Source organism: Colobus angolensis, unplaced genomic scaffold (genome assembly GCF_000951035.1).
Source record: "Colobus angolensis palliatus isolate OR3802 unplaced genomic scaffold, Cang.pa_1.0 Scaffold13, whole genome shotgun sequence".
Lineage (NCBI taxonomy): Eukaryota > Metazoa > Chordata > Mammalia > Primates > Cercopithecidae > Colobus > Colobus angolensis.
The window spans coordinates 11695726-11713880 of NW_012114252.1; the positions used below are offsets into that span (position 1 = coordinate 11695726).

Consider the following 18155-nt stretch of genomic DNA (forward strand, 5'->3'; position numbering starts at 1 on the left):
TAATTGAAAAAACAAAAACACTTCTGTATATTTAAAAATCAGCAACTATATTCCTCTTGTGCCATGTTAAATAGAAGAATGTAATTTCTAGCAATTCTAGTAATTATTGTGTTTGTGCTTGAAAATAATTTTGAGAATAAATGGGAGACTCTTAACCATCCAATCTATTCAATTCATTGGGCGCTTATTAAATCAATTTTCAATGTTGAACCAATCAGCCGAATCTGTCAGAAAAAGTCTGGCTTTATTTTTCAATTCAAACAACATGTAACCACATGCCCTTGTGACAATCACATTGTTTCTAGGGCCTAACTCTAAGGTAGATAGCTTTGGGAAGGAAGTTATCCATAAAATTGTCACCTGGATAAATAATAAGGCATGGCCCCATGGGACCTTCTTTTTGGAGAAAGCCATGTGGGAACGGTCTTTTTGCTTGGCAATCCAGAGGATTTTTACATCCCAGATTAATACACACAATAGTTTCTGGATGAGTGAGAGTTTCACCTTTCTTTTGTAAACTGAGAGAGGGGTAAATAAGGACAGGAGGGTGAAAAAGGTAAAGTGACAGATCAGTTTTAAGAAAGAGTTCCTAGGGAGACGAGGTCTGGAAATCTCTTCCTTGCAAGTATCTGTTTCTGCATCTGCCTCGGAAAGTCTCTGGGAACTCATTGACACAGAAGGCCCATTTACACTGCAAGGCAGTGGCTCTGGAAAGATGAGTAAGGTCCCTGTAGTTTCTGACTTGGCAGGCAGATTCTCAATGCAGACTAAGAATTATGATGTCCTTGTAGGTGGTTTCTGGTTGAGAGTGAATTTCTCTTTTTAGTGAGTGGATCAGCATTGCTGTAGGACCCTACCCATGAACTTGTCTGGTGTACATGTAGCTGGAATCATGATCCTGATGTAACATGTGTGGTTCAAGGCCAGCCTCACTGCATGATCTGATGGTAATACCAGGATGGAGTTACCAGCCAGTCAGGAGCAAGCCTAAGTTGGGAGGCAGGCTGTCTATTTCGATGAGACCTCATCTGTTTATCTCATCACATTTTGTGGTGATAATATACAAGCCCTAGAAATACTTATTTTCATCTTATTACAGCTACTCCAACACAAACTTAACTGTATGCATGAATGCCAGCCAATATAGAGAGAAACACTGTCTTGATTAGTTAGGAATTTTATTTGCACACAAATTTTAGGTAGTATTATAAAGTTAGAATAGTTTTAAAGATCATATATACTAAGCTTTATTTCCTCACACAGTCTTCCAAGTTATAGTAACATGCATTCTGGAGAGAATGCTTTAATGTCTATACCTAGTAATGAATCCAGCAGAGGGGAGCTAGAACTCCTTACCACTCACCACAGGTTTGCAGGGGACTTCCTGGCATGAATCTGTCCAGTCGCCTTGCGAGCGATCCTACCTACAGCTCCCAGTCTTGAGTTGTGTCATTTACGTATGTCTATGTAATATATGTACCAAAACATGATATTCCAAATGCTTATGTGTTTTTATACTCACCATGCTACTCTATAATATAACATATAGTCTTATAAAATACTCAAGCAGGTTGCTTGATTTTCTCATTGATACTTCATTTCAGGGTATCTTCTAGAAAGTAGCATGAAAAGTATATGTTTTCATAGGCATTCTAAGATGGGTATACTTTTTATTCTTTCCAGATTTTTAATAGATGTGTTCTTAATAGTGTAATGAACTATAATGAAAAGGTTTGCTCTTTCACCATTTATCCTTCAGACTGTGATTTCTCCTTTACATATCACAAAAGATACAAAACTGTTAAAAATAACAGTAAGTTATTTTCACCTTTTGGCCAATGTTTACACTTATCATTTATGTTTAAATACTTGAAAAAAAAGAAAGGCCTACTGAGCTAATAAAATATATATATTTTTAGAAATGACCTTAATAATGTCTTTTACATTATTTACAAGTATATAGATACTCAAATCTACTTTCTGGCAGAAAGTATATGCTGAGGCCCAGAACATTAATTCATTTTTCAAAAAGCTGTTTTTTGTTTAATATAATCCCACTTGTGTTTAAATATGTGTCAACATTAATTGGTGTTACCTTAAGATTTTAGTGACTGCGGTCTCCTTTTCTAGAAGGTTCCTTGCCCTGATGCTGAAAACAGACTTGCGAAGCTGAAAATGATAAAAGTATGATTTTAATTATGGAAAGTTAAGAAATAACATACTGCCAAATCATTCAGTAGATGACATTGTTAAAACATGAAACATGAATATCTTTCACTAAAGCATCATTGTACGACTGACGATTCTATTTTTACTTTTATTTGGGTGGTACCATGAACAAACTTGTGGGGCGCCACATCCCAGCCACAGGTGGAGCATTGGCTGTGCCTCACTCTGATAATGGCCTTCGTCTGAATAAACTTTTCAGTTTCTAAAGACTTTAATATTGACCCTCATACTGGACTCCTTATTTGTCGTTGATTAGTGCATTGTTCTCTAATCCATATTATGTCTGCTGCAGATTCTTGGCCTGGAACCTAACACTAATCTGAACAATGAGTTTAGGAGTTGCTTTGCTTGCAGGCATGGGGAACGAACGAAACAGGCATTCAAGCTTGCTTCCTAGTTGGCGATGATAAAATCACTCCAGAGAAGAGAACTAAGGAGAAAACCATCCTGGGATGCTGACTATAAATTCAAAGATATACTCCCCAAGCTCAGTTCTGTGTGGCTTACTAGTTGCAGATGTTAGATTGGTGGAAGGCGTACAAGGAGTTAAAGCAGGCAGAAGAAGGAAAAAGAGAAAACAGGGACATGGGCCATTATGTTCCCATAATAATACATAATAAATAGATTTACAATAATAAATAACTAGAACAAATAATAAACAACTGGAAACTGTAACTCCAGTAGTCAGACTGAAGATAGTAATTGAAACTTGTTCATTTTGATCAACAGATTAGATGTACTGAGCACTTAGCATGGTATTAGTGACCATAGGAGATTTAGGGTAAATAGAATTTGGAGTTCTTGGTTTCTAGTAGGGAATAGCCTAGATAGGAAGACAAGGGTAGGACACATGAGATCATCAGTGACAAGTACAGTGCAGTCGATGGCAGCGCTAGATGATATGTAGAGGAGAAAAACGAGATGAGAAGGGCTGGAGCTCTTTGAGGTGGAACAGCAAGTCTGGGCTAGTCGGCAAAGGCTTCGCTGAAAAAGTGGAGGTTATACTGGGCCTTGAAGGAAGGCTAAGGGTCCTAGAGGCAAAGGCGGCACTGGGTGAAGGACTGAAGTGGACATGTGTGCACAGGGCAAGTTAATTTGGTGCAAACTACCTATATAAATGCTGTGCTAGCCAGATCTTGAAACCAGGCAAGAAGCCCTGCAGGGCATACTGTGTTTCAAAGTTGAGCTGGGAAAGAAAACCCCCGGAAGACAGAAAACTCTGTACTCAGTAAAAATAGACCACCCAGTTAGTTTCTTTTCAACAAAGGTTAGGTATGTGGAGGTACAAACTCACAGCACCCCATTCTACAAACAAAGTTGTGAACAAATGCTATAATGTCAGCCAATGTGTTCATAAAGCCATAGCGGAGAAGAACCAGAGTAACAAACAGGTCTTTTTAGTCACAAATGATAACCTGGATAACATCAAAACTAGCAATCTACTTTTCATATTTTACAGCAAATATGTAATAAAGATCAGCATCACTGAACATACTGGTGATTTCCCCCTCATGAGAAAAGCTGGTTCATTCATTTTTCTGTTCAAAAATGAAAAAACTGAATGGTTTCATGATTCACTAGAACTCTTAGGAGAAAAATTAATGTGTGGACAAGGAGACAAGAGTGGATACCATTCATTTGGAAATTCCATTTTCTTGGTAGCACATATATGCTATTTCCAATGATGAATCATGAAACTTCCCTACTTCTCCCCTCCTGAAAGAGTTGACTTTTGGCATAATTTTTTTTTTTTTTTTTTAAGATAGTCTTGCTCTGTCATCCAGGCTGGAGTGCAATGGCGCAATCTCGGCTCACTGCAACCTCCGCCTCCCAGGTTCAAGTGACTCTCCTGCCTCAGCCACCCGAGTAGCTGGGATTACAGGTGCCCACCACCACGCCCGGCTGATTTTTGTATTTTTAGTAGAGATGGGGTTTCACCATATTGGACAAGCTGCTCTTGCACTCCTGACCTTGTGATCCACCCACCTCAGCCTCCCCAAGTGCTGAGATTACATGCGTGAGCCATTGCGCCTGGGCAAGAGTTGACTTTTGGCATGGATTTAACCTCTCTGAGTTGACAGCTCCGCTCCTAAGGAAAACTGCTTGGAGCTGCTTTTGGAGATGGAAGACTCAGCTGGTGGCCCCATCATCATGGTACATCTGCTCTTTAGACAACTAAGAACACACATAGTCCTGAGACAGACCCAGGCACAGAGGCCCTGTGACAGTGAGTTTTAAGAGAGGACTCCAGATCCCACAACTCTTATTTCATCTTGAAAGGACAAAGACATGTATTAGTTGTCTTTCTCTCAGTGGAAGATGAGAGTCTGAATCCAGTCACTTATCTACTGCCTCTGCAATTTCATGTTAGGAAAAACCTTTGGGATAATACCTGGTACACTATTGCCTAAATGATTTCTGCCCTGAACAAGATTGCCAAAAGGCTACTAAATGGCCTTTGTCCTGAACTTGATCTAAGACAAAATGCAGTATTAATCTACACAAGGGAGTACTTGAGAACTGTTTTCATAACTAAAGCCAGAGGTAGCAGGAGAATAAATATTATAATAGAGAAACATCAGATTTAGCTTTGGGATGTTCCTTTTGTTTTGTTCTGTTTTTGGAGACAGAGTCTCAGTCTGTTGCCCAGGTTGGAGGGCAGTGGTGTGATCCCTGCCCACTGCAACCTCCGCCCCCTGGGTTCAAGCAATACTTATGGCCTCAGCCTCCCCATTAGCTGGGATTACAGGCATGCACTACCACACTGGCTAATTTTTGTGTTTTTAGCAGAGATGAGGTTTCATCATGTTGGCCAGGCTGGCCTCAAACTTCTGACCTCAAGTGATCTACCGACCTCGGCCTCCCAAAGTGCTGGGATTATAGGTGTGAGCCCCCGCACCCGGCCTTTGGGATGTTCTTAAAAGAAGGAAAGGACTCACACATACACACATATATGTCTTCTTTCACCTATTTATACATATATATTTGATATTATATTTGATGTCCTAGATATGTATTTAGATGGTTACATACTTTCTTTTTTTCTACTAAATAAAGAAGGCCTATAGTGATTATCTAGTTATTCCCTTCTTTTTTTCTTACTTCTATAGTAAAGCTTTGCACATTTTTTTGGCAAAGGGCATTCTTAGACTGTGCTAGTCGCAAAAACTCAGAGCTACACTGCTCTGCAGTGCCCTCTTCTGCCTCTAAAAGATATTGACAATCACCTGAAGTAATTAGCAAAACAAAGAATACAGAGATCCATTTCATGATAAGTAATTTCAGATCTGAAATTGTAAATTACAGCTGTGAAAGGAGTCAGTAATTGCTCATTCTGGATCTAAACATATCAGAGATGTGGGAATACAAAGGAAGGAGATGAATGATGTAATTACAACGAGTTTACTTTGAAAAAAGTCAAAGATTCATTGAAAAAGATTTTCTTTGGTTTTGTTTGTAAACTGAAAACATCCAACTGCCTCAGATAACAATTCTTTGACAGGATTAATAACTCAAAACAAGTAAATTAAATTTGAATTATCAACAATATAGAGATATTTTTAAAGTCTTGAATTTCTAAGTTAAAACACATTTCCAGAATTATATACTTTAACACATATTTCAAAAGCTTCAACTCATTTCCCATAGAGTTATTTGTGATTGAATAATTTGGACCTGAAAGACATTCCAATGTATGAATATTGCTGATTTTTTGGCAATGTCTTCTAATTAATCTACTCTTTTTTACTGAAAGAATGTTACTCTTTTTTCCCCTTAAAACAGAAAAACCTAGGTCATTCGACCTGTAGTTTTTGAGAGTCTGGATTTTTTTTTTTTTTTTTTGACAGAGTCTCATTCTGTCACCCAGGCTGGAGGGCATGCAGTGGCATTATCATGACTCACTGCAGTCTTGACCTCCTGGGCTCAAGCGATCCTCCTGTCTCAGCCTTCTGAGTAGCTGAGTAGCCACCACATACAGCTAAGTAACATTTTTAAAAAAGAGATGGGGTTTCTTCATGTTGCACAGGCTGGTCTTAAAATGCCTGGACTCAAGCAATCCTCCTGCCGTGGCCTCCCAATATGCTGGGATTGTAGGAGTAAGCCACCACACCCAGTCAAGAGAGTCTGGATTTTGCCTCAAGTACACTCTTGGTACAGTTCAACACGTTCTTCTATTTCCTGAAAGGCAGCTGGTTCCAGAGGTTGCATCAGACAGACTCTGGTTTCATCCCTTTGGCCAGGCCATAGGTGGCGTCAGAGTCTTCCATCGAAAGGAACAGAGCGTGTGTGCTTATTTCTGTCATGTTACGGGTCTTGATGTTCATTTCTTAGATCCGTTGACTTCATTCAGTTTGCAAAATTGTCATTTATTTTTCATTTATTAGTTGGGATAGTTTTATAATGAGGTGCTTTCCCTCCTGTATTATTTGGTTACCCAGTAGCAAAATCGGTGTGGAAAAGCCAAGATAAATGCTTGATTATTGACTTTTATTTATTAATTTTATATGGTTAATTGATTTTCTATCATCCTCTCAAGGTAACCAATTACTATCTTTAAAATGTCATGATGAACTCAAGATTTAAACATATTTGATGTTTAATGGATTTCAGTCCATGTCAGTTACCATTCTTACTCTAAGTCACATTATCTCTACTGTGCTCATTGGGAGTTTTTCAAGTTGGTCAGTCCATAGGTTCTTTTTACATGGCCCTTGTTGTCTTTGACAAAGCTTCTTTGTTCCTAGTACGACAAGATGCTCCAAGGTCATCTTGTACATTTCCTATTCGAAATCAATCATTTTCTTCAGGAAGCCCTGGTTTACTGATTGGAAAATTGGAAAACGGTGTTTCAAGAACATATCTAGAGTCCACAGACGCTCACTGCTATGGAGTTGGTCACTGTTTCAAAGATTTTGCCTGGGTTTATTCTGATGTTTTCAATTTAAATTCTGGACCCAGGATTTTTTTTTTTTTTAATTATACTTTAAGTTCTGGGGTATATGTGCAGAACGTGCAGGTTTGTTACATAGGTATACATGTCCCGCTGTGGTTTGCTGCACCCATCAACTCGTCATCTACATTAGGTATTTCTCCTAATGCTATCCCTCCCCGTGTCCCCCACCCCCTGACAGGCCCCCGCTGTGTGATGTTCCCCTCCCTGTGCGTATATGTTCTCGTTGTTCACCTCCTACTTATGACTGAGAACATGCGGTGTTTGGTTTTCTATTCTTGTGTTAGTTTGCTGAGAATGATGGCTTCCAGCTTCATCCATGTTCCTGCAAAGGACATGAGCTCATTCGTTTTTATGGCCGTGTAGCATTCCATGGTATATACGTGCCACCTTTTCCTTAGGATTTTTATGTTTACCTAAGCTTTTCTATATGATATCTACGTCTCCTTTTTTCTCCACAAAGAGCACTCTTGATTATCAAGAGCACAAGGGATGCCAGAATTAGATTGTCTCACAGTGACTCAGTTTTATTTCACATTTCATAAACAATAGTCTCAGAATAAAAATACACAACCAAGAAAACTTCTGACTATCTTAAGGGTTTGCATATCTTCTTCCCATTCACCTCCTCATTTGTATATCTGTACTCTATCTATATTAGAACAAACAATTGTTGCATATTTTACTCTTCCGGTTAGCCTTATGTAGTCTTAGTCCTTACATATGAATGTGAATTTTTATGCCAAATGATTTAAGAGTCCTTTTTGGAGTTCATTTAGGTTATCTGAGGCATGATTTTTAGTAGATTAAAGGCTCATTGAAACAAGATTACTTGTATCTTACATTACTCATATTCTTAGATCTGAAAGCAGTTTCTCTGACCTTGAAAGTTGAAAGTCAGTTTTCAGGATGGAAAAAATCTGGCTCAGATATTCTTTCCCTGGGAATCCTGTTTATGTTACTCTACTTTCTTCTGACATAAAGCATTGCTGCTGAAAAATCTGGTGATAATCTAATGTTCTTTCCTTTATAAATCACTTGTTCTTATTTGGGCTAGAAACCTTTTTTTTTTTTTAATTTAAAGACCTGTCATCCCAGCACTTTGGGAGGCCGAGACGGGCGGATCACGAGGTCAGGAGATCGAGAACATCCTGGCTAACACGGTGAAACCCCGTCTCTACTAAAAAAAAAAAATACAAAAAACTAGCCGGGCGAGGTGGCGGGCGCCTGTAGTCCCAGCTACTCGGGAGGCTGAGGCAGGAGAATGGCGTAAACCCGGGAGGCGGAGCTTGCAGTGAGCTGAGATCCGGCCACTGCACTCCAGCCTGGGCCACAGAGCGAGACTCTGTCTCAAAAAAAAAAAAAAAAAAAAAAACCTGTCATTTGTCTGGTGTATGTATTGCTTTTAATCATTTACTCCAATATTTTTAGGTGTGTGCTGTCAATATATAGTTTCAAATCTTTTTATGTTTCAGGAAAGTTTAGTACATGTTTTATTCTCTTGCTGTGGTTTTTCTTCCTTAGGGACTCCTATAATGCAGATGTTGGACTTTTGACTTTCTTCTATCTGTCATTTTTCTTGCAAATCCATTTCCATCTTTTTTTTCATTTCTCTTTGATTTTAAAAAAATTCTCTTCTTCATTTTCTATTTCTCACTTTTGAATCATCTGAGGTCTCTTTGTGTTCCTCCTAGTTTAGTCTTCATTGCTTTAATTAATAAATTTTCTGAGTTCTGGCACCTCATTTCTGAGTTTTTCTAACTTTTATTTTTGAGCTATTTCATCCTGATGTAATTTTTAATGTGTTTTAACTAATTTTTCAATGGTACGAGACAGTTTGAGCTGGTTAGAGCAGTTTTTATGGGTTGCTTTCCTTGTCTACCGGGACAATATTCTGCTCATTGTTTTTTTCTTATAATGACCCTTGCAAGGAATTTGGCTTTGATAATTTTCTCTTACTCATTTTTATACAAAATTAGCTTTCCCAAACAGTTTAGTATTTCTCTTCTAACTTCAGAGTTTCCTCTTCTGTTGTTTTAATATAGTGATCAAATACGGTAGCTTTCTTTCTGGAATTTCCAAGCTCTGTTTCCCAATCCTCCTCCCCCCGCAAATTTTGTCTGGCTCTGCTTTTATCCTGATCACTCTTGTCCCTGGCCTGTTCAATTTTGATTGCGCTCCTGGATTTTTTACTTCAGAATGGAGCTAAGAAGATGTTCTGCTGTTCCATGAACACTGGATGCTCTGTAACTAAGCTTGCTTTCCTCCCACAGACACTAATAGCTTGCAAATCATGCGGCTATTTGTTTGTCTACACTTGTTTTTATTTAGGGTTTGTGGATTACCGAGTTTTATGGTAAATATTAACTATGGATTTGGGGTTTTGATATATTGGTATTCTTGTTGTTTTCATGTGGGAATTCAAGATTAAAAAACGATGCCAATGCCTCTGTTATCTTTATAGAAGAAGGCTCCTTAATTTTTTTCTTGAATTTTGAAGATTTATCAATTTTATTACTGTTTCCAAAGAACAAAATTTCAGTTTTGTTGATATTATTTATCACTTCTTTCCCCCCCATTTGATTAATAGCTGCTTTTCTCTTTATCATTTCTTTCTTTCTGCTATCTTAGTGTTTTCTTGGTTAATTTTTCTAAATTCTTGAAATGAATGCTTGGAAGATTAAGTTAAGCCTTTCTTTACTAGACAGTCATTCGGGGCTACATTTTTCCTCTAAAAATGCCATTAGCTACTTCCCACAAGTTTCATGTATCTTTTGTTCATTATTTTTTAGTTGTAGATATTTTCTTATTTTCATTGGTGTTTCTTCTTTGCTTATTTGAAAGTAGTTTTAAATTTCCGAATGTGTAGGGTTTTTTTTGTGGTTGCTATTTTCTTGTTATTAGGTTTCGGATTTTATTACATTTTGGTCAAATAATATCTTCTCTAGGACATTGATGTGTATATGTTTAGATGTCCTTGTGGTATAGTAAATGGTTACATTTAAAAATCATACATGTGTTCTTGAATTAGAATGTTATTCTCTAGTCATTGAATGAAGAATTTTATAGATGCCCACTGCACATTTAAAAATGCACATTTTAAACCTTCTACATTTGTATTTCTTGGCTCCTTGATCTGTGCTGAGGTGATATACACATATTTCGTACTTAATCTTCAAACTAATCCTCATTGGTAGGTAAGGTATTATTATCTCTTTTTTTCCAGATTAAAGATCTAAGGCTCATAAAAATTAAGTTGTCTAAGTTCACTCAGGTAATAAATTGCAAAACTATTACTAGAACTCTGGCTCCTGCAGCTTCAGTGTTAAAATCTTTTCACTGCATTATGATGTCTATCTAAAATGTCACTAGGCTTAGTATAAAAAAGCATTTTCTAAACTATATTGTAACAAAGTATTACCTGCTTGACTTGACATATTTGGTTTACACATATTACAAACTCTTGCTATTCTCACATCCTAATGCAAAATCAAAACTAACCAACTTTTTGTTTGTTCTACATATGTATAATTGATTTTCAGAATAATGACCCTGAAGCACTGAGAGAGATCAATACATTTCCTAACTCATTAAAGCTAGTATGATCACATTTTTAATATTTTACACTTACTGATTCCTTAAAATCTGGGATCCACCAAAACTTTCAATCAATCAGAATATTAATTTGATTAATTCGATCACCCAGAAGTAACCACAGACCTATCTTGAATACAGATTCCTTTGGGATGCTGCACTGCTTAGACCTAAAGAACCATAGCTTGACCCTAGAAACCACCTTCAGAATGAAGCCATCAATATATATTTGACGAAGCACACCACAAGTATTATAAATATTCAATAGTTTTTTTGATTTACAACGTTAACAATATATTTCTGTTTCTAACTGAGAAAAATTTGAGTGGCTCCATTTTTCTTTTCTCACTTTAATAATATTAACAGTTTAATAATAAATGGGAAAGTGGTTATAAAAACATATGACCATAAGGCACGAAACCATGGTCCAATGAATACGGCTTGATGAATGTCATTTCAGCTAGAAAGGTGTAGTGTAATTATTGTAATGAGTCACTTTATTGAATAAGTCTCCCAAATAAAATACAGTAATTGGGAATAAGCAATTACTTAAAATTGCATGGGTTGAAGGTGGTATCTCATTTGACTGTAGTTGAATTTTCATGCACCCATGAATTCAAAATTAATCCCAAAGTGAATACGACAGATCATGTGTTTGGCAAGATGTTTCTATAAAATAAACTTTCTCTGGAATTGATGTTATGCTTAGAAAGAAAATTTTAAAAGGTGATTAATGTGAGCATCAGCAAGATTAAAATGTTGATTATGGATATATATAAAAGTGAATAGCATTATAATGTCATGTTATGAAGCTTTGAAGAGTATCTTAAAATGTGAATTTTGTGAAAAGAGAATTTTAGACGACAGGTCAAGATTTCTTTTTGTAAGTTATTTCAATATTATATGTTCTGAACTCTGTAAAAACACTATGTGTAGGAGTTAAAATATGCATATAAACCTGCATGTGCACATGTGTGCACGCCACACATATGCTAAATCTTCACTCTTCCTTTGGGCTCCAAGGCACCCAGTACAAGTTGATCCCTGCCCTGTGTGAAACATCTGTTTCTCTTTCTGTGAATTCCAATAGATTTTAAACTTCTTAGGATATGGATAATGTATTCTTTGTTTGTTACATTTTCTTTCATTGTCTAGCAGTGTGCATTGTTGGTGCACAGTGCTAGACAAAAATTCAATTCATTTCAGATTCAAAAATTGAATTAATTTCATATTAAAATATTACTTTCAATTTTTACTTTTTCTGTTTTATATATTTTAATGTAGTTAGTCCTTGAAAATAAGAAATATGAATGAGGTAAAAATCACAAAGAGGGACTGCTTATTCTGAAATGAATCAACTAACTTGATATATAGGAATATCTTGTAATATCAGAAACTAAACAATTTAAAACTTAATTGATCTGATTATTTTTGCACTTGAATTTTATGACAATGCTTCGGCCACTCACACAGTAGCGTGGGGTCCCTGTGGTCAAAAGTCTAACATCTTACACATCAAATAATGAAACTAATTGTGCAAAAAATGAGGCAAGAGCAATATCTTTGATTACTGAAACAAATTTAGATAGGTTTAATATATAGCAGCTAATGATAAGAAACTATAAATATATGCTAGGTAGATTTTTAATTACAAAAGTAAAAGACAAAATGACTTTATTATTATATCCAATATAAACGGGAAGGCAAAAATTGGCAATCTGCAGAGACAAAAGAAGGTGAGTGTGCTTGTGATTCTAGAGTAAATGTCAGACGCTTTTAACCTGCTTGTGAATTTAGGAATTCCACTTTTTTTTTTTGTTTTGAGATGGAGTCTCGCTCTGTCACCCAAGCTGGAGTGCAGCGGCATGATCTTGGCTCACTGCAACCTCCGCCCCTGGGCTCAAGCAATTCTCATGCCTCAGCCTCCCGAGTAGCTGGGACTACAGGTGTGTGCCACCATGCTCAGCTAATTTTTTGTATTTTAGTAGAGATGGGGTTCCACCATGTTGCCCAGGAGGGTCTCGAATTCCTGAGCTCAGGCGATCCACCAGCCTTGGCCTCCCAAAGTGCTGGGATTATGGGTGTAGAAATTCCAAATTTAAAATCTGTGGCAACACAAGGAAGCAGGACTTGGACTAGACACCATCAGCAGCAGTAAATACAACACACTGAGACTAGCATGCCACTTAATAGAAGAGAAAATTTATAAGTAAAACTATACTCAGAAGAAGAAAAAGTTTAAAAGGAAGAGTAAAATGTAAATTCCCAAGATAGATTTAGCAGCAGCCTTAACTCTTTGATACCTCTTTTGTACATGATATAGAAAATGTGATTAAAACTCTTTTATATTCCCTATAAAAAATTCTTAATCCTAGACTGATTTACTTTTGACTTTCAATGAACATTTACTAAGGAATACAAACAGCTGATACATAATTCCAACCTAAAAATGGTTACACAATTAAATATTCTGCAAAAATAATCATTGAGAGGGAATTCCTACTCTTATGTTAGTTGAAGATAGAAAGATGTGTTTGTTTACTCAGGGCCCAGCACACTGTTTGCATATAACGGTCTGCAAAAATGATTGCTGGATGAAAGGGTGAGTGCTCACACACACAGATATTTTGTTTTTAGCTTGAGGATGTATTGCAAAGACCAGTAAGAAGAAAAAATGGTTAGATTTTATATTATGAATCTTTTTATTTCCTTTCCATTACTGTGTCTACATTGGGAATCCATTATCTACTAAAGCATTTTTAAGCTAGAAAGAAGTGTATAGAGTTTTCGTATTTGACATGATGAACGCCAATTCTTCCCTTTGAGATATAACCCATAGTTACATGGTAGCATCATGTCATCTGTCACTCTTTTCCTGGAGATACATCTTGAATGGTACTGCAGAGATGCTAAGCCATTATTTAAAAAAAATTATTTCAAGAGAGCAAAAGCCCTAAAGATGAAAACAGGCTGTTCTCTTTCCTTCTCTCTCTGTCTCTGTCTCTCTCTCTCTTTCTAAGGTGAACAAACATTCATTCATCCTGGAAATTATAGATCAGGCTGAGTAACTTGCTATGCCAGGATTTACCAGAACAAATTATCAAGCACTCTACAATTACACAGAACATTATAAAATGCTGTATGACAATCAATAAAACGGAAGAGTAAATCTTTCCAGAATGACTTAACTTACTTCTTCAGATTCGAAGACACTATGTAGACAATGGGGATAGCAACTCAAATATCAACAAAAATCAAACTCTAAAAAAAAAAAAAAATCAGACTCATGTACAATAAGGAAATTGATCAGTAATTAATATATTGCACTCGACTAGACTGTTACATCTGAAGGTTAAATGTATGTAAAAGTCTTTTGTCCTAACTGATGAACAGAAGTCTGTTTGCTGAGTCTGACTTCATGGTACAGTTTAATAACAGTCATCTATCTTATCTGGTTGGAGAGGCACAGAACATATGCTAGCCCAGGTGCAATGCTAGGTATTTAACATGATTACATTATTTGATTCTCACAACAAACCTTGAAAATGAGAATTATCTCTACTTCACTGATGAGGGTTGGAACCTGTACCACTTAATCACTCTTCTACCCGGTTTCCCTCAAACAGTTACATCAAGCACCTGATGCTTTGCATACCTTTGCAGATATGTCCCTCTCTGCCTGGGGTGCTTTCTTCCTCTATCAATCAATCATGTTTCTTCTGTAAGGGGAACTTAGGGGGTTCTGCCTCATGGTTCCAGTCATACTTTTTACTTTCATGCATGTGTGTGCATTTCCTCCCATTGGACTATGAGCTTCTAAAGGGAACAGTTTGCATCTTGCTCACTGTTGAATTCCCACAGCCCAGAGAATGGCAGATGAATAATAGGTGCTCTATAAATGTTTGTCGAATGACTGAATGCTGATGAGTTATAAAATAAAATGGGTAAACAACACATAGTCATTCCAATGCTCATTTTCCTCTTTACTCTACATAAGTTAGCTGTTCATTGTGAAGGCTTATTAAAGAACTATCTATATGCTTCAGCAGAAAGGAGGCTGACAAGAGGGTGGGCAGATATTGCCTTACTGCTGGAGAAATATTCACTGTTCATTATTATATGGGCTCAGATTCTATGCTGGGAAATACAGGGTCATGATGTGCGGGTGCTGGGACAGCCCTCCTCCTCCACGTGTCTCAGGCTGGTGTGGTTCCAGGAGGTTCACTCATGCTTCCCAGGCTATTGCAGGTTCTGACATAGGAAACGGTGCATCAGCCAAGATAGCACCCCAGAACCATCCTCAGGCCACAGGGCAGTGAGACGCCCTAGACTCAACCACAGGTGAGACCCTGACCTTGACTGGATGTCTCACTTCAGAGGATAGAGTGGGCTGCTTTTATTACAGGGTTACTGGAAAATCAAGTTTACATCTCACTTTATTAATCACCACTCTGCTTAAGGAATCTAGAGTTTAATTTCAATAATATGGAGGAAAAATACAAGTAGAAACTGTTGCTTGCTTTCTTTCTGCGTGGAAACTGGAAAAGTCCCTCTCAAGATCCTTGAGTCAGGAAGAAAAGGAACGTCTCACAATTGCTCACAGGCACGGGAGGTAGCAGGATAAAGGGATGGGGGAATGATCACTTGGGAAGGTCGTTTCTATGGAGTCTCTAACGACAGGCAGGAAAACACTCTTTCCTGTCTTTTCCTTTTAGGATCTGGGTCAGCCCCAAGATTTTAAAGCTTTTTGTTTGCTGGTTGTTTTCTGGGAGAAGGACAGGTATTTTAAACTGTATAATAAAGGTGATCCACCGGGGCTATTTTTAAAAACATGGTTTCTGCAAAGTGAGGTTGCCATGGGAATTACTCATCCCTGTTCAAAGCCGGGGTAATTACTGGGAGAAAATCTTGCCTAATGTGCTTTTGTGTTTTCTGCAACCCTTCATCAAACCCCAGCCCCCTTGCGGGGTTGCTGTCAGTTGTTTTTTTCCTCCCTTAACTTATAGTCTTCAGGTACCTGAGGCTTCACTATTTTCCCTGGAAAGAGAAAGGTGATTCCCTCTAGCACAGCGAAGTCAGAAGTTTCTCCTGTACAAGATGACCATTAAGAGAACAGTTTTATTTTATTGTTCCTTTGTGTGTGTTATGAGAATCACCGATAAGCCATCCTCTAATGTCCTTTTCCTTTCACTCCAGTCACTGAGGAAAAATAGCCTCAATTTGCACAATTTGCAGAGTGCTGGGTGGTTTTTTTTTTTCATGTAGAGTGAAGAACCTTGCCTGCCACTTTACTGTGACTAGCATTTCCAAAGGCAATTGGGATTTTAATGGAAATTTCCAAGTGCTCGCTGGAAAACACTTTAGAAGGGGAGCTAATGGTGGTAGGGTCTATGATCAGAATTTTTGTTCTGTGTTTATGCGTTCTTGTTTTTAAGTGGCTTTCAAGTTTCTTAATAAAAATGAAAAAGGCTTGCCGTGTTTATAATACAAATGCCAGAATGCTGTGTCCGCAATTTCTGCTTCAATTAAATCCTTATCACTGAAATCCTTTGAAGTAGAATTTTCTGCTTTAGATTTCCCTGGCCCAGGGGCACTCGACAAGGGTGTTATGAAGAACACCAAGAACGGTGGGAACTATTGCCGAAAATGGTGGATCCTGAAAAGAATTAAGTCTACTTTTCTGACAACCTAGGTCAAGTCAAAGCTTTAAGAAAGCGTGAGGCCGGGCGCGGTGGCTCAAGCCTGTAATCCCAGCACTTTGGGAGGCCGAGACGGGCGGATCACGAGGTCAGGAGATCGAGACCATCCTGGCTAACACGGTGAAACCCCGTCTCTACTAAAAAATACAAAAACTAGCCGGGCGAGATGGTGGGCGCCTGTAGTCCCAGCTACTCGGGAGGCTGAGCCGGGAGAATGGTGGGAACCCGGGAGGCGGAGCTTGCAGTGAGCTGAGATCCGGCCACTGCACTCCAGCCTGGGCGGCAGAGCAAGACTCGTCTCAAAAAAAAAAAAAAAAAAAAAAAAAAAAAAAAGAAAGCGTGGATAGTAACAGAGAAAGCGTGGATAGTAACAGGAGCAGTTGTCTTGCCGCCTCCCATATAGGGTCCTCTGATGAAGAAAAAATATGTTTTTGACATTCCACTTTCCAAGTGGGAGCAATAATACATGCAGTACGGGATAAACCCTGTTATTCCAACTGTATCTGGGGAGGGTTTGCTTCGGGCGGGTGCTCAGAGGGGCGGGTCGCGTTCTCTTTAGACTCCTCCTCAGCCCAGCACACACCTCTCAAGAATCTTTTTATGTTTGTCCTCACCGAATCAAAATACCGTGTTCAGGAAATATGAGAAACAATCACATTTCCTTTTAGAGAGAATATAAACTCATGTTTCAATTTTGTGTTTCCGGTGGGATAGTTTACTAGAGATTTTTAAAAGCATGTCACGGTTTTGTGACTTTGGCCATAATGCCTATCAGCTCTCAATCCTCTTCCTGGAGATAAGTGGTCACAACCACAGCCCAGACCTGTGGATTACATCTGCTTTGGAAACAAAACAAAACCTGCTTTCTAGTCTATGCAAACTGCAATTTCAGACTGACTGGCTGAAGCCAAGGCACTATCTTCCCACTTGTTTATCCACTGACATAAGACGTTCTGCTTCCATGCCCTGTGCCCAGTGTTGAGTGGATTATAACTGTGAAGAAGAGAGGTGACAAGCTTTGTTAAAAAATAAAAAATAAAAAAAGCCAGGCATGATGGCCATGCCTGTCGTCCCTGCTATTCAGGAGGTGGAGGCAAGAGGATCACTTGAGCTCAGGAGTTCAAGGCTATAGTGACATTATGGCGGTGCCTGTGAATAGCCACTGTACCCCAGCCCGGGCAACACAGCAAGACCTTGTCTCTAAAAAATAAAATAAAATAAAATAAAAGATAAAAGTAAGGCCTCTAAGGATAGCTAAGGGTAATATGCAAGCCTCTAAGGATAGTTAAGGGTAATATGTCCATATCATAATTTTTCACTAGAAATTTTAGAAATTTAGAAGCAAAGGATGATCTCAGCTGAAATCTAATTAGTGTCCTGGATTTTTGCACAGAGCAAAAATAGAGAGATGGCAATCCTAGGGGAGAAACAAGCAGATGGAAGAGTAACAATTGAATGTAAAACAAATGGAAATTTCCCTGAGCAAATATTTTAGTTGGGGAGTTGAAAAGACTCCAGTTGGAGCAGTTCTGATGAAAAAAGACATATAAGATATATCCTAAGAAAGGTTCTGAACTCCAATGACACACAGAAAATCTTGCAAGTTTTCCCAAAGAAACAAGCAAACCAAGTCTACCAAACAAAAGCCTAATTACTGAAAAAAAAAAAAAAAAAAAAAAAAA

At 38.0% G+C, this 18155-nt stretch overlaps 1 protein-coding gene across 1 annotated transcript in view; it reads right to left on the reverse strand.

Annotated features, from left to right (window-relative positions):
* Positions 1-18155, reverse strand: part of NALCN (sodium leak channel, non selective) — a 338653-nt gene that overhangs the window by 68694 nt on the left and 251804 nt on the right. Inside the window, exons 16-17 of the mRNA XM_011933944.1 lie at positions 5332-5456; positions 2096-2169 (exon numbers count right to left, since the gene is read on the reverse strand). Of these exons, the coding sequence (XP_011789334.1) occupies positions 2096-2169; positions 5332-5456 (199 nt within the window). The remainder of the gene's footprint in view (positions 1-2095; positions 2170-5331; positions 5457-18155) is intronic.